Source organism: Panthera tigris, chromosome C2 (genome assembly GCF_018350195.1).
Source record: "Panthera tigris isolate Pti1 chromosome C2, P.tigris_Pti1_mat1.1, whole genome shotgun sequence".
Classification (NCBI taxonomy): domain Eukaryota; kingdom Metazoa; phylum Chordata; class Mammalia; order Carnivora; family Felidae; genus Panthera; species Panthera tigris.
In genome coordinates, this window is record NC_056668.1 from 106,950,757 (window position 1) to 106,972,436 (window position 21,680).

General features: G+C 34.5%; 1 protein-coding gene across 11 annotated transcripts in view; it reads right to left on the bottom strand.

Moving 5' to 3' along the window:
• Positions 1-21,680, bottom strand: part of LEKR1 (leucine, glutamate and lysine rich 1) — a 208,509-nt gene that overhangs the window by 113,092 nt on the left and 73,737 nt on the right. For 10 of the 11 annotated variants that reach the window (XR_006222220.1, XR_006222219.1, XM_042999222.1 and 7 more), the window contains 3 exons: positions 21,308-21,427; positions 16,174-16,349; positions 7,669-7,854 (listed from right to left, as the gene is read on the bottom strand). Coding sequence is in view for 9 of the 11 variants with exons in the window: in XM_042999222.1 (XP_042855156.1) it covers positions 7,669-7,854; positions 16,174-16,349; positions 21,308-21,427 (482 nt within the window). In the remaining 2 variants the exon portion in view is untranslated. The remainder of the gene's footprint in view (positions 1-7,668; positions 7,855-16,173; positions 16,350-21,307; positions 21,428-21,680) is intronic. The other variant, XM_042999224.1, reaches the window with a different exon arrangement.

The following is a 21,680-nucleotide window of genomic DNA, read 5'->3' on the forward strand; positions in this document are numbered from 1 at the left end:
CTCATCCTCAGGGAAATACAAATCAAAACCACAACGAGATACCACCTTACACCTGTTGGAACGGCTAACATTAACAACTCAGGCAACAACATATGTTGGCAAGGATGAGGAGAAAGAGTATCTCTTGCACTCTTGGTTGCAATGCAAGCTGGTGCAGCCATTCTGGAAAACAGTATGGAGGTTCCTCAAAAAACTAAAAATAGAACCACCCTACAACCCAGCAATGGCACTACTAGGTATTTATCCAAGGGATACAGGTATGCTGTTTCGAAGGGACACATGCACCCCAATGTTTACACCAGCACTATCAACAATAGTCAAAGTATGGAAAGAGCCCAAAGGTCCATCAATGGATGAATGGATAAAGAAGAGGTGGTATATATATACAATGGAGTATTACTTGGCAATCAAAAAGAATGAAATCTTGCCATTTGCAACTATGTGGATGGAACTAGAGGGTATTATGCTAAGTGAAACTAATCAGTCAGAGAAAGACAAATACCATATTACTTCACTCACATGAGGACTTTAAGAGACAAAACAGATATAAGGGAAGGGAAGCAAAAATAACATTAAAAACAGGGAGGGGGACAAAACATAAGAGACTCATAAATATGGAGAACAAACAGGGTTACTGGAGGGGTTCTGGGAGAAGGGATGGGCTAAATGGGTAAGGGGCACTAAGGAATCTACTCCTGAAATCATTGTTGTACTATATGCTAACTAATTTGGATGTAAATTAAAAAAAAATTAATTAATTAAAAATTTTTAAAAAAGGAAAGAAAATACTGTATAACATTAAGACCTTTGTTCCCTGAAAGTTGGTAGAACTTGCTTGTTAAAAAATTTGTTTTTTTCTTTGTGAGAAGACATTGCTCCAATCTCTTTAATAGTTATAGGGCCATTTAATTTTTTTGAGTAAGTCTTGGTAAGATATAGTTTTCTAATAGTATATCCATTTCATCTAAGACTTCACAGTTGTTGGCATAAGATTGTTGACAGCATCCACTTTTATTATTATTTTTTTACCCTTTATCTGTAGTAACTGCCCCTCTTTCATTACTCACATTTTACATTTGTATTTTCTCTCATCTTCTGATTAAACTTGCCAAAGTTCTACTTTGTTGGTTTTTTAAAAAAATATCAATGCTTTGTTTTGCTGGTCTTCTTTATCATCGCTTTTCTATTTCACTCACTGCTGGTATTATTTTTATTATTTTTCTTCTGTTATTTGAGTTTGTTCTTTCCTTCTTTTTTCTTTTTTTTTTTAAATTTTAGAGAGAGTGAGAGAGCATGTGAGTGGGGGGGGGGGAGAGGAGAGGGGGGTGGGATGGGGGGAGAGAGAGAAAGAGAGAATCTTAAGCAGATTCCAAATCACAACCTGAGCTGAAATCGAGTTGATGCTCAACCAACTGAGCCACTCAGGTGTCCCTGTCCTTTCCTTCTTATATGACTTCTAAAGCTATACATCTCCCTGAAAACACTTCTTTGGCTGTATTCCCCAAGTTTTGATATATAGTGCTTTTAATATCATTCTCTAGATACTTTACATTCATTATAATTTCTGCTTAAAACCAAAAGTTATTCAGCAGTGTATTTTTTTAAACTGTGAATGAGATAAGGATGCCCACTATTATTATTATATTCAAGATTGTACATGAAGTCCCAGCCAGTACATATGTGTCATGAACCAAGGATTATGAGTGATCCAACTAAAGCCCAATGAAGAAAGAGAGAAAAAAAAAAAACAAGAGAAATAAAAATCTAACAAGTTTTCAGGCTAAAGAATGAAGTACCTTTAAAGGAAAAAGAATCAGAGCTGCAGTAACATTTGCAACACTGAAAGCTAGAAGACAGAGCATCCACAGTGTACTGAGAGAAAAGAACTCAAGAATCCTATAATCAGCTGAGATACCATTATAACCATGAAGCTGAGAATTACATTTTGTATTTTTAAGGAATATCTATAGCACTAGATCATGTATTCAACATACAGGAGAGCTCCACAAATTCAAAAAGGTATTATAAGTCACATTATTTAGTCAGCATACTCTCACGTTAAATACATAATAAGAAAGTAACTCCTTCCCCAAATAATTAACTACATACTTAGAAATTCAGAAATATACTCCTAGATAACCCTTTCACCAAAGAAAAAATTAGAAATTACACAGTACTTAGACAGTATTAAAAAGGAGAATAATTCACATTGAATATATAAGACATAGATAAAATTTTACTCATAGGAAAACTCATTCCTTCAAATGCCTCTATCATTGAACAAAAAAAAGATGAGAAATAAAAGAACTAAGTATTCCCTTCAGAAGTCTGAAAAATAAAAACAAAAAATAAAAAGAAACTAGGAATAGGAAATTAATAAATATAGAGATGGGAAGTAATGTTATAGAAAATAAAAGTAATAGCATAAAAAATACAAAGGCTAGTTCTTTGAAAAGACTAAAAAATGAAGGCCTTGCAAGCCTGATAAATAATAAAAGATAAACGAAAAATAGACAAGATTAAAAATCAGATATCAGGCCTAATCACAGACAGAGGGAATATTTTAAAATAAGAGTATTGCATTCCATATTATGGGTATAAATTTGAAATCTTAGAGAAAATTGAATAATTTACCATCCAAATATAAAGAATCAAAACTGATGTGAGAAGAGCTGAATATTCAAATAGTCAATTGCCACAGACAACTCTGAAAATACTAAATACCATTCAAAGATGTACTGAAATCAAAGGAGTTCATAACTGAATTTTACCTAATGATATGTGGTTCAGGTCAAGTTTTATCTAACTTTAAAAAACAGATAATTCATCTGATTAAACCTGTTTATGATGTTCACTTAATTTTAATGCAAAGCTCTGATAAAATTAGTACTTGCTAGTAAAAAAAACCCTTATAAACCAATCTCATTTATTAATATATATGCACAAAATTTACAAATAAAATATATACATGTAGCAAATGATATATTCAAAAAGTAAATGATTCATGGCTTATTCCATGAAAGCAAAGACACTTCAACATCAAGAAATTCAATAATACTAGTCCATTTTACCAGTTGGTTAAAGGGGAAAAAACACTATTATATCAATAGATGCTGAGAGGCACTTAACAAAATCCAACAGCATTTCATTTAAAACATCTAACTAAAATTGGAATACAAGTAAAATAGTTAATTAAAAATAAATATTTACTAAAAACATCAAACATAATTCCAAGTGGCAAAGCACCAAATAATTTCAATTAAAATCAGTAAGTAGATATGGATGTTCAGTGTCATTATTATTTAACAAAGTCTGAGGGGTTCAAATGAATTTCATAAGATATTAACAAGATAAGAAAATAAAATAACAGATATAAACACTGGAAAAAAATAGATGAACTCTTTTTGGGGGGGTATTGAGCAGGTGATACAATTGTAGAACTAGATAATCCAAGAGATACTAGTAAAAAAACTACTAGAATTAATATGAGGATTTTATAAAGTTGATGGATATAAGACAAATACACAAAAATCAATAACCTTTCCTTATTCTATCAACAAATATGAAGATTTCAATTTTCTTCCATTCTTTTAACTAAAACTGTCCTTTTTCCTAAAACACTGAAAACTGATGCTGGACAACTTGAGTTCAGCTTTAGAGAAATTGCCACAAAACTTGTGTATAGACAATCTTTGTGCCTGCTCTATGGGTCAAAATGATCACCAGAGACACTTAAATTACAAACCAGAAAAACTCATCTGATTCCTGCTGCCTGTTCCCACACCATATGAGAATGCTTCAAGCCTGACATCTGAAAATCTTTCACTAGGAGCACTCAAGACCCAGACACTGGGTTTGTAATTTGCTCCAACCATTAACCTATATTTTTCTTTTGTTTCTGTAGAAGTGTCTCTTATTAATTACCTGATTGCTTGCTAAACAAAACAGAGTCTATATCATGGCTAACACCACCTGCTACACGATTAAGGCCTTATGTGACTCTCAAATAGCATTACAATATTAAACACTGAAATAACTCATTCATAAAGCAGTTCTACAAAATAAAACGGTATTAGATGTTTTAACTGCAGCATGGGTGGAACATGTGCCATCATAAACACTGAATGCTATATATATATTCCAGATTATCACTAAAATGTAACAGGATTGCTAATTGTGCTCAAATTGGCACTTCTTAAAATTTTTTTAATGTTTTATTTAAAAAAATTTTTTAAATGTTTACTTTTGAGAGAGAGAGACGGCGCAGGGGAGGGGCAGAGAGCTAGGGAGTCACAGAATTCAAAGCTGACTCCAGGCTCCCAGCTGCCAGCACAGAGCCTGATGTGGGGCTCAAACTCACAGGCCTATAGATCATGACCTGAGCTGAAGTCGGCAACCTAATCGACTGAACCACCCAAGCGCCCCAATGTTCTATTTATTTTTTGAGAAAGAGAGAGAGGGAAGGTGGAGAAAGAGTAAAACACAGAATCCGAAGTAGACTCCAAGCCCCGAGCTGTCAGCACAGAGCCCAACGCGAGGCTTAAACCCACGAACCGTGAGATCACTACCTGAGCCAAAGCCAGATGCCCAACCGACTGAGCCACCCAGGTGCCCCTCAAATTGCCACTTTAAACAATCTCTCCCTCTCCTTTAATAATTGGTTAAACTCCTGAACTGGAGGATTTTGGTCAACTATCAAAGGTCTCTTTATTGGGCTTCTTTTTCTCATAATAATTTCAATCGTGTTTTGCTGTCTTTTAAATGTCTCTCCACCTGGTGCCCAGACTCCCTCAGTGGCATAACTTCAAGTGGACAGATAATCCTTTCTACTCAAGGAGATTCATATATGTTGTCTACCTTGGATTTGGCTGCCTCTGCTTTTAACAATTCCTATAACCCCAAATGATCAATGCCCCTATTCAGCAGCAAAAAGTTACAGAAGATAAGACCTTCCACCCTCAGCAACCTTAAAGATTTAAAGGTCAAGTAATTCAGGGGGTAAATGATGAAGAGAACAAAGGTAAGAGAAATGGGGCTAAAATCATCTCTTTACAACTTGCAACCCCCCACTTATAAATTCCTGAGACATGCAGAGTGTGACATTCCTCAAGGAACTCATGGCTACTTTACTGTTGATGTTTCATTAAAGACTAAAAGCAACCTTATCTTAACAACAGCCCTCCAAGATCCTGGAGACCTTGCTTTTTAACATGCTCAAATTCCTTAGAGACTTACCTTATCCCTAACCCCCACGAACTAAAAAGTATATAACCAGTTACTCCTCACAATCCCAGTGCAACTCTTTCTGCCTACTTGTCCTGTCTCTGTGCTATAATAAAAGCACGTTTTGGCACCAAAACAAAAACAAAATACCAAGAGACTGAAATAGTGAAAAAAGTCCACTTATAGTAGATGCAAAAACATGACAGTCATCAATTTAACAAGAAGGAAAAAGTAATATAGCCAAATAAAACTAAGAAATCATAATTAAAAACAGAAAAAGTTTAAAGAAATGAAAGGACATACTATAGTCTTGAATGAGAAGACTTTTACAATATTGAGACTTAATATCACTAAAAACGCCAATTCTCCAAAATTTAATATGTAAATATAATGCAATTCCAGCTAGAATCTCTGTTGGGATTAGAATTAAATGAAATTACCTTAACTTCATGTGGAAGAATAACTTCTTGTAAATATAAATATGTAAGAAAAGAATAAAGACTGGAGGAGAAAAACTTTACTAAGTATCAATTAGTCTTTGGATTAGAAGTAAATACAGGATCTTAAAAAATTCAAATTGAAGACTAGCTCCTCCACGTATATATTTGAAAAGTAAGAACAGTAGAAAGAGAAAGGATTTACCAGCTGTGAGATTATGCTATTAAGTCACTATATTCAAATGAATATGTATGAATGGTATATCAAATAAATTTGTGGAACAAAAGAGAACACAGTAATCAATGTTAACATATATAAAATTTTAACATATGACAAATAGTTCTATTCAGTGTAAAAGGATGGATTATTTAATATACAATACTGATACAACTGGTTATCCATTTGGAAAGAATAAAACTAATCCCCCATATCTCATACCATATAAAAAATAAATCTTACACGGATTAATGACTTAAATGTAAAAAAAAACCTCAAGAGACTATCTGTACAATTTAAGAATGTTTTAACCAAAACTAACCAAAAACAATACAAGACATATCATTTGATCACATCAAAATGAAAAATTTTGGTAGTAAAATTTACCATAAAAAGTCAACAAATTATACATTAGAAAAAAACCGAATATAGATTATAATTACTACATTATACAAACTGCTCTTAAAAATTATCAAGGAGAATTCCAATAATGCAATAGAAAATTGGCAAAATCTATAAATAGGTAATTCACAGAAGGGAAAATTAAAATATTTGATATCTGCTCCAACTTCACGTAACGAGTCCTTATTTTCCATCCCAGCACCACTTTCTCTCCAGATTTCCTAGTCTGTGGTGTGCTCCCATCATTAAATACTCTCAAGAAAAGAGGTTCAGAGTCCTCTGTGACTTCCTTCTCTCCCTGTCTACTTAGCCAGATATCCACCTCTCTAATCCTGGGTAGTCTGCTCAGTCTTGATTCTATCTTGGTTTTCCCATTGTGGCCACGGAGATGACCAAGGAGACACAGTGCGATGAGCACGAGTCTTGGAATCTGAACTCTTTCACTCCCTACCATTTACCAGCTATGTGAAAACAGGCTTGTTACCTTTCTAGGCTTTGATTGTCTTCTCTGCAAGATGGGATAATTATACCTGTTTTTCATGATCCCTGTGGCAATTGACAGAAGTAATTTACATACAGTGCATATTAGGACCCAAAAAATGTAGTTCCCTTCCTATTTCAGTTTGTTACAGTTAGTCTAGGGCCTGGGTTATCAGCAAAGACATTTTTTAAATGGCTACCTAGCTCCAATTTCTTGATTATTTGGAACACCCCCAATCATTGTAATAACTTAATTTTGCTAAAACACTGCTTGTATTAGAGCATTCTCCTTGAATGAAAATTGATTACGAATTTTCAAGGATTCCTACTGCCTTTAGGGAAAAGTACAAATTCCATTGTCTTAGTGCCAAGACACTCATTCCTCTGAGGTAGAAATTTAAAACCTTTGCCCATAGTGCCCCAAACACAGGGTTTTTTTAAATTTTTTTTTAACATTTATTTATTTTTGAGACAGAGAGAGAGAGCATGAACCGGGGAGGGTCAGAGAAAGAGGGAGACACAGAATCTGAAATAGGCTCTGTCAGCACAGAGCCGACACGGGGCTCGAACCCACCGACCACGAGATCATGACCTGAGCCGAAGTCGGACGCTTAACCGACTGAGCCACCCAGGCGCCCCACCAAACACAGTTTTTAATTTTTCCTTGGGAAAATGAAGGAATATATTCACTTAAGTGTGAATGGCATTCACTCTCAATGGCAGAATCAGAAGGGATGATAGTAAATATTGATCACAGACACAGTTATTGACTTAGTTACTAGTAATTAGCCGTATTTGCAACACTAATTAAAACAAGATTTTGTTGTGATTATAAAAGAAATCAAAATGTAAATACTTCTTTGTTATGGCCAGTTGCTAACAACAGCAAATAAAATCATTCTCTTTTACCTAGTACTTCTTTTTCCAAGTCATGGCATCTGGTTTGCAAGTTTACTTCCTGTTGTTTGGATGTCTGAATCTGCTGAGACCTCAGTATGGCTGCATCTGACAACAATTTCAGATTTTTCATTTCCTCTTCAAGGCACATCTTATTTCTCTGGGACACTGTCAAACTTTTCTTTAGTATCTCTATTTCTGTATAGAAAAGTCAAAGTTTGCAAATAGACAAAATTGAATCATAAATCATTTCCCTGTAGAATGATTATTTTCTTCTAGACAATCAATAGTTGAAAGTCAAGATAACTTTTCTGTCAGTAGAATGACACCTAACCAAAAAATTTAAATTTAGTAGTTATTCTGAAAAAGAAAGAAGGATTGCATTGCTAAATGATGCATGAAAAGTTTTAGTAGGTTAGCCTTTAAATTGTATTAAATGGCAATCCATCTTGCTTTTTAAATGCTCACATAAATGAATAACACAATATCTGCATAATGTTCTGAGTTTTATTGAAATTAAATTGTTTTCTTGGCAACATGATTCAGAAAAGTACATTTAAATGTGCTAGCGTGAGCTGGTTGGGTGGCATTTCTAGGAGAGTAATTAGGGTACATTCTATACAAATTATGAAGAAAGACAGTAGGGGTGGAGAGGAATAAAAGGATTCAGTGTCTAAAACTAATAAATTTATGGGCAGAAAGTATTAGTTAATAGAGCTTAATGATTCTAATAATACTTTGTCCACTCAAAATGAGACCAGAATTTTATCATAGCAATCACTTGTCATTATTCTATCTACTTAGATTAAGTTTAATAAAAATATGCCTTCACAGCGTTATGTAGATTTAAATGTGCTAATTTTATATAATTTTGTGAGAAATGCATGGAACATATTATCCTTCAGAATAATCATCAAGCTCTCCCTTAAGCAGTCTCTTCAGCACTGTCTTAAACCACCACTAAAATATAAAAATACACACACAATAATGATAAAATACTATAAAATTTGTACAACCGCAATTAATTTGAATTGATGAGGAGGTGATCTATGTGAAAATCTGGACAGTCTGCTTTTCCAGATCGTTCACTTGGCATCCCCTTTCTTGTTTAGCTTATCCTGGGCCATGTGATAGGTGTAGCATGTGATTGGGGATCAGAAGAGACTGGCTTGGTCTTGGGGGCACCACAGCACCAGATAGGCTAGTGAAGACCTGAAGCAAAGAGCCAGAAGACAGACATGGCATCAGAGGCAATAGGGCTGGTAAGTGGTTAAAGGAGAAGTAAAGTGGTTGGCTAGACAGAGCACAGAGAAGAGAACATGCCTTAAAGGATGGTGAAGAATAGAATTAGGAATGTGGTCCAAGGAGAGAAAGTAAAATGTCTTTCTGTGGGTGATGAGTATGTCCGAAAGAAAATGTGACCGTTAAGACAGATTTAGGGGTGACCACAAGGAGTCTGGCACCTACTTCACTTCTAATTGTTGCTCAAAATGGAAAACCTGGAGAAATAAATTGGCAGGGACCAAGTAAGTGAGGTTCTACTATATTCAAACAATTACTTAAATGGGAATATTTTTCCTAAGAATAACTATGTGCTTCTAAATACTTACGGATATGCACCCATTTGTGTAAAGAAAACTGCTAACACACTAGTGTGTAAAATTTTAAAAGAATAGAGTTTAAAAAATATGGAGGTTGCAGTTTTTCTTTAGGCCCAATTTTTCTCTAGTATTTCTGTATCCATAAAGGTGGCTCCTTCTGCTGAATAAACTGTATCATATCCTAATCATATCTGTGTTTAAGTCAGAATGACAGTGCAGAGGAATCCACACATGCTGTCACCTATTTTTCATTTGCCAGAATGATGCTGCTTAGGTTAGCAGGATGACTCTGTAAGCGTACACTACTATCTGTCTCTAAAATAACTACTCATGTCAACATGACTTTCTATCTGACATTAGAAGAATAAGAATCTGCAATACAAATTCAGTTGTGAAATATATTCTAATACATGGAAAAGTACAGCAAGATTTCCAAACTAATAGGAGCTATATTTCTAATGTGAAATTAGAAGACTAAAACTCAATGAAGGGGAATTAACTCACCCTCGACAAGTGACACATTCCCTGTACCTACGGCAATCCTGATGTCAAATATTGGGTCCTACCTTCATCATTCTACAGCATCATATCTTTCAGTCACGTGTTCCAATTTGGAGTTCAGAAGTTATGATTTCCACCACGTTAACCTATTCTGGTTGTTGTACCCACCTTGGTTTCCCTTATCTCAGCACCCCCTATGAAGAAGGTCCTTCTAACTTCATTCATTTGGCTTGCTATTGCTCATATGCTACCATGGCCTGGCAATCTTTTCTGACCCAATCTGGAAGTGACCTGGATCTTCCTAGAACTCATACCAATTTACACCATTTTTACTGCACTGATAATATGTATACATGTGATCTATTATTGGACTGTAAGTTACTTAGGCCAGAGATCATATATTAGTCATTTTTTATTCCACCCACAATTTTTACCATGATGTCCTAGAAATAACAGGAGCTCAATACATACCTACCAAATGAGTAAAGGCTTTATTGAGCAAAACTTCTAAATAGTTTCTGATATACTAGTTGAATACAGTATCCTGAATATTTTTTGTCTTATCTTGCCCTTTACTTCAGAGGCAAGCATTTTGAGTCACAAATTCTTTAATGTCAGGCTAGGTAAGGTAGTAAAAACAAGCAGCTAACATTTTTAATAGGATGAGAAAATAGGCCTATTTCATCCCTAATTTCTTCAATTTTATGAAAATGTGTGGACTACATTTCCAAGCCTAATTTGGAACTTGAATTTTAAAAATTCAGGAGCTATCCAATAGTTATTTTGAGAGTGGAAACAAACTGATTCTACACTTAAAATAATCTACCTTGGCAAAAATATTTTTTCCTGAAATTTCTCTTATTAAAATAGGTATGCTCTACTTTAATAAAACCTAATCTATGCTAGCTCTCTCTCTCTCTCTCAAAAAATAAATAAACCTCAAAAAAACTTAAAAAAAAAATGGGTGCCTGGGTGGTTTAGTCAGTTGAGCGTCCGACTTCAGCTCAGGTCATGATCTCACAGACTGAGTTCGAGCCCCGCATTGGGCTCTGTGCTGACAGCTCAGAGCCTGGAGTCTGCTTTGGGTTCTGTGTCTCCCTCTCTGCCCCTCCCCCCTTGCACTCTGTCTCTCTCTCTATCAAAAAATAAATAAACCTCAAAAAAAATTTTTTTAAAGTAATACAAGAAAAAAAAAACCCTAATCTATGAATATTTGAGCTTAAAAACATTGATTATATAAAGAGATAGCCACTCATTAGAGGGGTAGGAAATATTTTACTCATATCCGCTATTCAATAATCAACATACTTGTCAGCAAGAAAATATTAAGCAAAGCCTTTTCTAGGAATGTTGTTTCTGTTCTGGACTTTGATTTTAAGCCTAAATTTTAATGTGCAAAACTTTTAAAGTATCTCAAATAATGTCGTGAATTTGTATGGGGTTCACTATATTTATGAGTTTGCTAGGGCTGCTGTAACAAAGTAGCAGAGACCGGGTAGCTTAAGGGACAGAGATTGATTTTTTCACAATTCTGGAGGCTAAGAAGTCTGAGATTAAGGTATCAGCTAGGTTGGTTTCTTTCAAGGGCCATGAAGGACAGATCTGTTCCAGGCCTCTCTACTTGGCTTATAAAAGGCCATCTTCTTCCTGTGTCTTCAAGACTCTTTCTTCTGTATGTTTCTGTTTCCTCTGTTTTTATAAGGAACACCAATCATATTAGATTAGAGCCCACCCATTTAAATGTATTTCTTTAAGAACCCTAGGGGCGCCTAGGTGGCTCAGTCGGTTGGGAGTCCGACTTCGGCTCAGGTCATGATCTCACAGTTGGTGGGTTCGAGCCCCACGTCGGGCTCTGTGCTGATAGCTCAGAGCCTGGAGCCTGCTTCAAATTCTGTGTCTCCTCTTCTGTCTGCCCCTCCCATGCTCATGCTCTGTCTCGCTCTGTCTCTCAATAATAATAATATAATAAAATTTTCTCAATAAAAAAAAATTTAAAAAAAAGAACCCTCACTCCAAATACAGATATATTCTGAGGTGCTGGGGATTGGAACTTTAACATATGAATAGGGGGGTGCAGTGACATAATTCAGCCAATAACATATTTTAGAACATTTACTGGCATTTAAATTGTGATTATAAATATGGAAAAAAATAGATGAGCATGTGTTGGACTAGAAGATAAAATGGGAAAATGAAAACAACTATGTTAGGATAAAGGAATTAGGGTTTGTCTTACTTCTTATAAAAATGTTTCCATTGTTCTTTTTATATCAACTTTTCTAGTTTAACTTTTTTTTCCATTTATTTTCATTTCATTTATTTTCATTTCATTTTCATTTATTTCATTATTTTTGAGAAACAGAGAGAGCACAAGTGGGGAGGGGCAGACAGAGAAGGAGACAGAATCCAAAGCAGACTCCAGGCTCTGAGCTGTCAGCACAGAGCCCAACGCAGGGCTTGAACTCACAGACTGTGAGATCATGACCTGAGCCAAAGTCAGACAGTTAACCGACTGAGCCACCCAGGAGTCCTTTATATCAACTTTTCAATTGAAGAACTGTGTCATGCAGAATCAACTCACACCCTAAGAATATATCCACATAGATCATAAATAAAAGCTGGTATTAAAAAAGTATTTGTCATTTAAAATGTTTATAATATTGTCAAAGTTTATAGCTAATACAGCTTTTTTTAGCCGTTAGAATAAGTATCATATAATGCTAGCTAATGTAAATACAATTATTAGTATTAATCTTACATAATTTCTTTATCTTAATAAGATTTTTCTGTTGTTCTTAGTCCTATTAGCTTAATCATATGGACTTAAAATTATGTCTCTAGGAAATCTTTACAATTTTAGACATTCTAATAGATGTGTAGTAGTATTTCATTACTGTTATAATTTGCATTTCCCTAATTGGGTAATGTTGAACAATTTTTCATATGCTTTATTATTCCATCTGCATAACCTCTATGGTGAAATTTTTGCTCACATATTTTGCCCATTTCCTAATTAAACTGTTTATTTAAAATGTAGAGTCTTGAGAGTTTTTCATCTATTCCAGATAAAAGTCCTTTGTGTGGTCCACAAATACTTTCTCCTAAGCTGTAATTTGTCTTTTCATCCTCTTGACAGGGTCTTTCACAGAATAAAAGTTCTTAATTTTGTTGAGGTTCTTATTTACCAAGTTTTCCTTTTATGTATCATGCTTTTAGTTCAAGTCTGAGAATCCTAAGTCCCAAAGATTTTCTAGTTTTCTATTTTCAATTTAGGTCTATGATCCATTATGAATTAATTTTTGCATAAGGTGCAAGGTTTTGGTCAAGGTTCTTTTTATTTATTTTTATGCCTATGGATAACCAGTTACTCCAGTCACTCCATTGCCTCCATTATTATTTTCAGTTTGTTAAAAAACAACAATAAAAAGGCTAGCCTATCTTGCTCACCCTTGTCAAAAATCAGTTCTGCATATTTACATGGGTCTACATTTTTACATATATTTAATATATTAGCTATATATTAATAAAAATATTTAAACTATAAGAGCATTAATTTTGCTCCCTTATTTAAGGGTACTAGCCTGACACAATGAACACTTCTTTAGGATATATGTATGGACATATGTTTTCATGGCAGGGAGAGCACATAAATACCAAAGAAGAATTTCAGGGTCATTGGGTAGGTGTATCTTTAGTTTTGTTAAACAACAACAACAACAACAACTGTCAGATCTTTTTTCAAAGTGGTTGTAGCATTTTATACTCTCACCAATTTGCATAAGAATTCCAGTTGCTTTTCTTCCTAACATTTGCTGTTGTCAATCTTTTTCATTTTAACAAGTATAGTGGGTATGTACTGTTGACATTTGCATTTCCCTTTTGACCAATAATGTTCAGCACTTTTTCATGTCATGTTGGTCAATTGTATATGTTTCCTTGTAAAGTGTCTGCTCAAATCTTTTAGCCATTGTTGACTGGATTGTTTGTCCTTTCATTACTGACTTGTTGGTGCTCTTTATGTAATCCAGGCAGCAATTCTTTGTTTTTCAAACGTTTTTTTAAAAAATATTTTCTCTGTCTGTGGCTTACCTATTCATTTTCTTAATAGCATCTCTTGATGAACAGAAATTTTTAATTTTGATAGTCTAACACATCAATTTTTGGGTCTTTTTCCATCCAAGAAAACTTCATTTACTACCAATTCATGAAGATATTTTCCTCTATTTCTTCTTTGATAGTTTTAGCTTTTATATTTAGTTCTATGATTTATCTTGAATTAGCTTCATGTACAATGTAATGTAGGACTTGAGGTATATTTTCCCATATGGGTATTCTACTGTTCGTTCTAGCACAATTTGTTGAAAGACTTTCTTGTTTCCCATTTGATTGTTTTGGCACATTTGTGAAAAGTGAAATAATCATACAAACAGGGATCATTTACCAGGCTATTGTTCCATGTATCTATTGATGATCCATATGCCATAATACATAATAAATCTTAGAGACAGATGATAGTAATTCTCCATTGTTTGGATACTTTTAAAAGAGTTATTTTTTTAGTTTATTTATTACCTCTGTAGCTTTATCATTTTGTATTTATTTTTTAGTGGTTGCTCTATGAATTATACATCATTTTTACATCCTTTTAGAGTCCTGGGATTCTGTTCATCTTTTTTCAATGTTATTTAGTTTTCTTCTTCAAAATGAATGAAGTTCGCTGATTCTTTTTTCTGTAATCACAATATGCTATAGAAGTCCATCCAGTAAATTTTTATTTCAGATACTATATTTTTCTAATCTTGACTATCCAATTTTTAATAGTTTCTTGCTGAGATAGTCTATCTCTTTTCATTCATTACTAGCTTATTTTCTTTTATGTCATTGAACATAGTTAACAGCTAATTTGAAATCCTGGTTAGTTAATTATATCATCTGGATCAACTCAGCATTGGTCTCTGTTGTCTGTTCTCTTGAGTATGATCCATGCTTTCCTGTTTCTTCCCAGTTCAAGGAATTGGGGATTGCATCTTGAACATTGGGGATGTTATGCTAAGGAGACCTTGAATTCTGTTATATTCCTCCAAAGGGTAGTGATTTTTGGTATTGTTTTATTTTAATAAGCAGCTAACTTGTCTGAACTCAAACTGTAAAATATGTCTACCCTTGGGTGACAGCTAAAATATCAGTTATTTCGGCCTTTGGTGGGCTGTTTAAAGTCTTCCCTGTGCACGTGCATTGTAGAAGTAGGACAGAGATTTGGAAAAAGCTTATATGCAAACTCTGAACTCTCCCTCGCTGATTATCTCTTTTCTGGGATATTCTCTTATTTCTCAGAGGCTGCCTTGATCTATGTCCTCCAGTCTTCAAGCCAAAAAGACTATAGATTTCTTCAGAGTTTTAGCTTCCCTGCGTAGAACACACTATACTCTGCCCTCAACCTATTAGCCTTAAACAAACAAAAATAAAAACAAAACCCCAGGGAATTCACCCAGTGCCATTTTCTTCTTTTACTTAAAAAAAAAAATAGGCTTTAAAAAATATCAGTTTTAGGCTCATAGGAAAATTAAGCAGGAAGTACAGAGATTCCCATATAACTTCTGCCTGCACACATGCATAGCCTCTCCCATCATCAACATCCTACACCAGAGTGAGACATTTCTTAAAATCAATAAACCTACACTCACACATCACAAACACCCCCAAATCCTTAGTTTATATTAGGATTCACTCTTGGTGCTTACATTCTGAGCTTTGACAAATGTATAATGACATGTGTCCACCATTTTAGTATCATACAAAGTATTTTGATTGCCTTAAAAATCCTTTGTGCCCAATCTATTCATCCTTCTCCCCCCCCCCCCCCCACCTCGCCCCCCGGCAAACAAAGACTTTTTTTTACTATATCCATAGTTTTGCCCTTTTCAGAATATCATTTAGTTGGAATCATATAGTATGTAGCCTTTCAGTCTGGCTTCTTTCACTTAGTAATATGCTTTTTTTCAGTTTTTGGACATTCTCTCTGCTATGTGCTTGATTTTGGTCACTCTCCAGGTGTTTTTAGGTAGTTACTTTGTCTAGAAATTATCAGTTATCTATGGAAGGCTGATTCAACATGAGATACTCAGCCATTAACAGAAAAAAAAGTTTAAAAAGTCAAATTGGCACACTTAACAGTAATAAACAGACTTCTGGTCACAGCTTTAGATAGATGTGTCATGGTTAATTTCAGATCAGCCTACAATTATTGAATTTCAGGGTTCAAATAGGTCATAATGGCCACCTAGTTTACCAACAAACAATAATTTTAAAAGTTAGTCATACGTCCCATCACATCAAATATCATTATTTCATTACTTATTATGTATGATATACCAAAAGGAAAAAGATGATTACATTCTAAATATACATAACAAACCTGTCAAGGCTGTTTCACTTATGGATTTAATTTGTAGAAAAACTTCTCCTTTCAGTGAAGTCCAGTTTTGAAAATTGTCATATACTTCATTTTTAATACTGGTTAGCTCCCTTTTAGTAAAAGTAAGTAATGAAAGAGTCTTATTCCACAAATATTTGTACTCCACCAATCTTTGACTGTAAAATAGTTTTAAAAATTAGGATTTTAAAAGTAGCAAGCATAATAACAAATATTTCTTTGAAAAAATGGTTTTCTTTGAAAAATGGTTTGAAAATGACCATATAATCTACTGTCTAAATGGAGACCATTTTGAAAGTAAAAGGAGGTGATATCTGTATTTTGCTGAGATGACAGATATAAACTAGGAATATCCCAGGAACACTGAAGTATATGGTCAGCCCAACTCATTTTCATTATATTATTTCAACTATAAAGAAATAGAGCTAATTTTTTCATACATATTTATTCTACTAACCTTTTAAATTAATTCAAGAGAACAGTGGAGAAAATTAGGTCACAGTGACTTAATCATAGACCAAAATGGGAATCTCAGATTCTTAGACAGTATTCTTGCTACATACCATGCTTCTCCAGACAGTGTAAAACCCAAGGTAATAATAAAGAATACCTTTTAAAGTGAATGATGTAGTGCTTTTGCTTCATCAAGTGACACAGTTCAAAGAAATCACACATTTTTTGCAATCTCAGTGATTTATTACTTCAGATGTCCTGCCTATAATTTACCCAATAATTAGACAAGATCTGAAAGTTATCAGCAAAATAAATAAGTAAGTAAGTAAGTAAGTAAGTAAGTAAGTAATGACTGAAGCCATGGAAGTGTATAATTGGTTAATATATATCTTCCTGAATAGACTAGATCTATGATGCAGAGACTATATCTGTCTTATTCATCACAGTTTCCCAAGCACCTAGCATAGTACCTATCACATAGTATATGCTTAAATACTGACAAATAAATGAATGAGTAAAAATAATAGATCACCCAGTTGGAGGACTGAAGAAGTGAGAAATGCTGGGAATAAAACACTGGATAACATTAACATTTATAGGACTACAGCAGAAAAGAATCCCTCAAAAAAAGACCAGGGAGCCAAAAGAATAATATCAGAAATTCAGGAAATAGGAAATGTAAACAAAAAATAGTGGTCAGTGTTTAAAGCCTCAGTTAAAGGCTGAACAGAGTCCACTGTATCTGGTATTAAGGAGGCCTCTGAAGATCTGAGAGAGAGGCATTAGGTAGGAAAGGACAGAGTAGTAAAGCAGAAGTGATACTAGCAGTCAAGAACCTTGACTTAAATAGCAAGGAGAGGAAGAGGAAAATGCAGAGTAGAATGGTTTGTTGAGAAAGGAGACACCTGAATGTGCACACAGCTGAGCAACAATACGAGCAGTCAGAGGCTAAAAACACAGACAAGAGATACAGTCAATTTCTTGTGCAAAGTCCTAGAAAGGCCAGATACAGGCCAGGGGCTAAAAGATTAGCCTTTGCCAGGAAAAAGGGTGATGACATTCTATATGGTAACTAATGTCCACTTGAGTGACCAGAAGCCACAGAGGATACCTCAAACAGCATGCAGAGCTAGGAGCTAAGAGAGATGCTAATTTCAAAAAGCAGAGAAAGAGTCCAAATAGATCACTAAATCAAGGGGGCCAAAAGTGAGGATGAGAAGTCTGAATGTGGAACCAGAAACTGGTGGTAAGAAAGGGAGATCAGAGCTATGAACTAAGTCAAGGTCAAGGGGCTAATGGTTTTGGTGTAAGGCAGCTGCCGGGAATAAACCATGTACAAAGGGGTCAGGGTATAGAAGGATATTTAACAGGAAAAAAGACTGGATGTGGATTCAGGTGCTTCTTTAGGGAGAAAGGCAAGAAATAGAAAATTCAAGCTTGTTAGCCAAGACCAGATCCATGCTTTGTGGAGCCTAAATCTTATACCATTAGTGGTGAGTGAGAGGAAGACTTTCTTGGAAAAAAAAGAAAAAGGAACACAAAAATGTCCACAAAATTAGGTTTAAAAGTGTGTGCTTATCTATAGAATGAGAAAAATCATTACAAATGAAAATTGTAAAGTTGATAAATTCCACCAATATCACAAAATACAGGAAAATAATGTAACTTGCTAATAGTAACGGCTCTACAATATTTTTTTTGCTTGTAATTTTTGTCCACATGTTCTTCAACCACTTCTGCATATGAGAACCATTTTATAATAATGCATTATGTGGAGAGAATATAAAAATTATATAGCCTTTCATCTAACATGGCCATTAGTTTTTTATTATTGGTAGTTTCAAAATATTCTTTCAGCTTTACGATTCATTATTGATAACACTGTGTAAATATTACACATTGTCCAATTTGGAAAAACACTTATCTAGTTTTCTTATATGATTATAAGAATTGGAGCATTTCAAGTTTTCTTGGAAAATGACTAGACTTAAATTGTCTTTGAAATGATGAAACTCATAAAACAGTTTATCTTAAATGTCCTTGAAGTGGTGTGATTTTTATGTTGTATTCAGTGATGTTAGTAGCTTTTGTAAATTGGCAAAACATTTAAATCTTTCTCCAATGTATTTAAATAATTTACTCTATTTCATTGAATGGATTATTTCATAATCCAAGAGCTTTTTTTGAAAATATATCTTTCTCTTAATGAATTCACTTGTAATATAATCTGAAAAAAGAGTTATAATTTTCTATGCTAGAATAGTTTATATTGCTTAAATTGATATTTATTGTTTTTATTCCATTAATTTTTAAAAATTCATACACAACCAAATTTTTAGTTTGCAATCCTTACTTGTATTATTGAAGCATTCTACAATGTTTTCCCAAATGTCAGTTATAATCGTGTATTCCCAACTCAATTTTCCCTTACTCAGATTCCACAAATGCTTGTGACTACTCCAATGGCATAGCAACATCAGAAGTTTAAGAGAGGGGAAACCAGTGCCTGGGTGGCTCCATGGGTTAAGCATCCAATTTCGGCTCAGGTCATGATCTCATGGTTTATGGGTTTGAGCCCCACATTGGGCTCTGTGCTGACAGCTCGGAGCCTGGAGCCTGCTTCAGATTCGGTGTCTCCCTCTCTTCCCCTCCCTCACGCACACTCTGTCTCTCTGTCTCTCTCTCTCTCTCAAAAATAAACAAACATTAAAGAAAGAGGAAACCAGACTAGAAAAAGAAAGAATATTAATCAGTTACAATTAAACCATCTTACTTCTGCTAGACAATAAATAGTACAAATATGCCTCAGTTTTGTCAATAATTTACAATGCTACAAATCACATGCAAAATGTGAATAGTGAAAATTGACCATATCAGTCCATAATATCCTGAAGCAGCATTAATTATTTAAGCTAGTCCTGGTCTACTTTTTAAAAATTTTTTAAATGTTTATTTATTTTTGAGAGAGAGCACGAGCATGAGCACGAGCAGGGAAGGGTCAGAGAGGATCTGAAGCAGGCTCCAGGCTCTGAGCTGTCAGCACAGAGCCTGATGCAGGGCTCAAAATCACAGACCGTGAGATCATGACGTGAGCTGAAGTCAGACACTTAACTTACTGAGCCACCCAGGCACCCCACGGTCTAATGTTTTTTTAAATGTTTATTTATTCTTGAAAGATAGAGACAGAGCATGAGCAGGGGAGGGGCAGAGAGAGAGAGAGGGGGACACAGAATCCAAAGCAGGCTCCAGGCCTTGAGCTGTCAGCACAGAGCTGGACAAGGGCTCAAATGAACTGACCACAAGATCATGACCTGGGCCCAAGTTGGACACCTAACCGACTGAGCCACCCAGGTGCCCCTAGTCCTGGTTTAACCTTAAAATTTAACCAATCCTACCACTCATGATGGCATTAATGGATGAAACAAATGGGACTTCCTTAACAGACCTGAGCCAAAGCTATTGGAAAAGCCAAGCTTGAACACCAGTGGGGATGATCAAAGTGGAGAACTGAAATCACCTGCTGGTTCAATACCAGATTTCTAGGAAAGGGCAAGGATTTCTGATGATAAAAACTATCATCTGTTTTATGAGTAGACTCCTTCATTCATTCAAAAATTATTTATTGAGCATCAGTTATGTGCAAGGCATTTATGAAAGGTACTTGGCCAACAGGTGATCACCAGCTAGTATATTAAAAACTTGTTAGCCTAGGAAATTTCTTTTAAGTTTATTTATTTCTTTCTGAGAGAGCAGAGAGAGAGAGAAGTGCAGAGAGAGAAGGAGAGAGAGAATCCCAAGCAGGCTCCGCACTGTCAGCACAGAGCCCAATGTGGAGCTCGATCTCATGAACCATGAGATCATGACCTGAGCCAAAATCAAGAGTTGGACACTTATGTGACTGAACCACCCAGGCACCCCACCCAGGCAATATTTTTAACAGAACAATGTTTCTGGCAACAACTAGTAGATTGGAAAAAAAGGAAAAGAAAAAGAAAAGAAAAGAAAGAAACCTAACATTCAAAATATTCATCCAACATATTTTTTTTAAGTCACCCAGAATCCGTGTCTATTTGTAATGCTCATTTAACTATTTCCCTTTTCTAGCAGCTAAATTACTCAGTTTTGAAAAGAATCATTTTTTTCTGATATTCTCAATAATTTAATTCCAATTTTATTTAAAAAAAATGAACTTCCTTGTTGCTGTAGAACACTGGGGTTTTTACCTTCAGGTATGATAAACCCTCCAAAGATGATATAAAAGCAGAATTAACACCATTTTTGTTGGAGATTTCTAAATTTAGAAGGTCTATTACTATCATTTAGAAATGTACCCTATTCTATGACTTTTTGTATCACTGGACTATCTGGCAGGGAATCAAATACACCAAGAAATACTCATCAAGAGAGAAATGAATTAGCTAATATTCTTTCATTCTAAATGTTACTGCAAAATAAAAGCAAGGTGTTTGCCTGATTTAAATGTTATTGGTAAAACTATTCAGTTGAAATAATGATTTAAAAAGAAAATAAGTAAAGTTGTTTTGTTTCAACCACACTGAATATAGAAACTATATTACTAAAACGTGTTTGAATGTTTATAAAGTTAGTTTTAAATGTACTTTTTCAATCTTCATGATTTTCAATTCTTTAAAGATAATCTTACCTGAATGCTTGTGATTGTCTCTGTTTAATATTTAATTCATGTTGCAAATGACTCAATTCTTTCTGTACTCTCTGAAATTCATTTTGTTGACTTTTTAACTGCATACTTACATCCCAAATTCTAAAAATATAAACAAAAAACATCCATTACAAGTTTAAATAATCCTTCATGAGAGCTTTATTAAATTAAAATTTAAATACACTTTTAATAAAAATAAATTCTAAAAAACTATGCATCTTTATATATGCTAAATGAATGTACAGAAAAAGTATGGAGAGACACAAATCAAACACCATTAACACTGGGAAGGAGAGTGGAACCAATTGGCAGGGGAAAGGCAAGGAAGGGCACTGAAGGGAGGCAAAACTTTTTC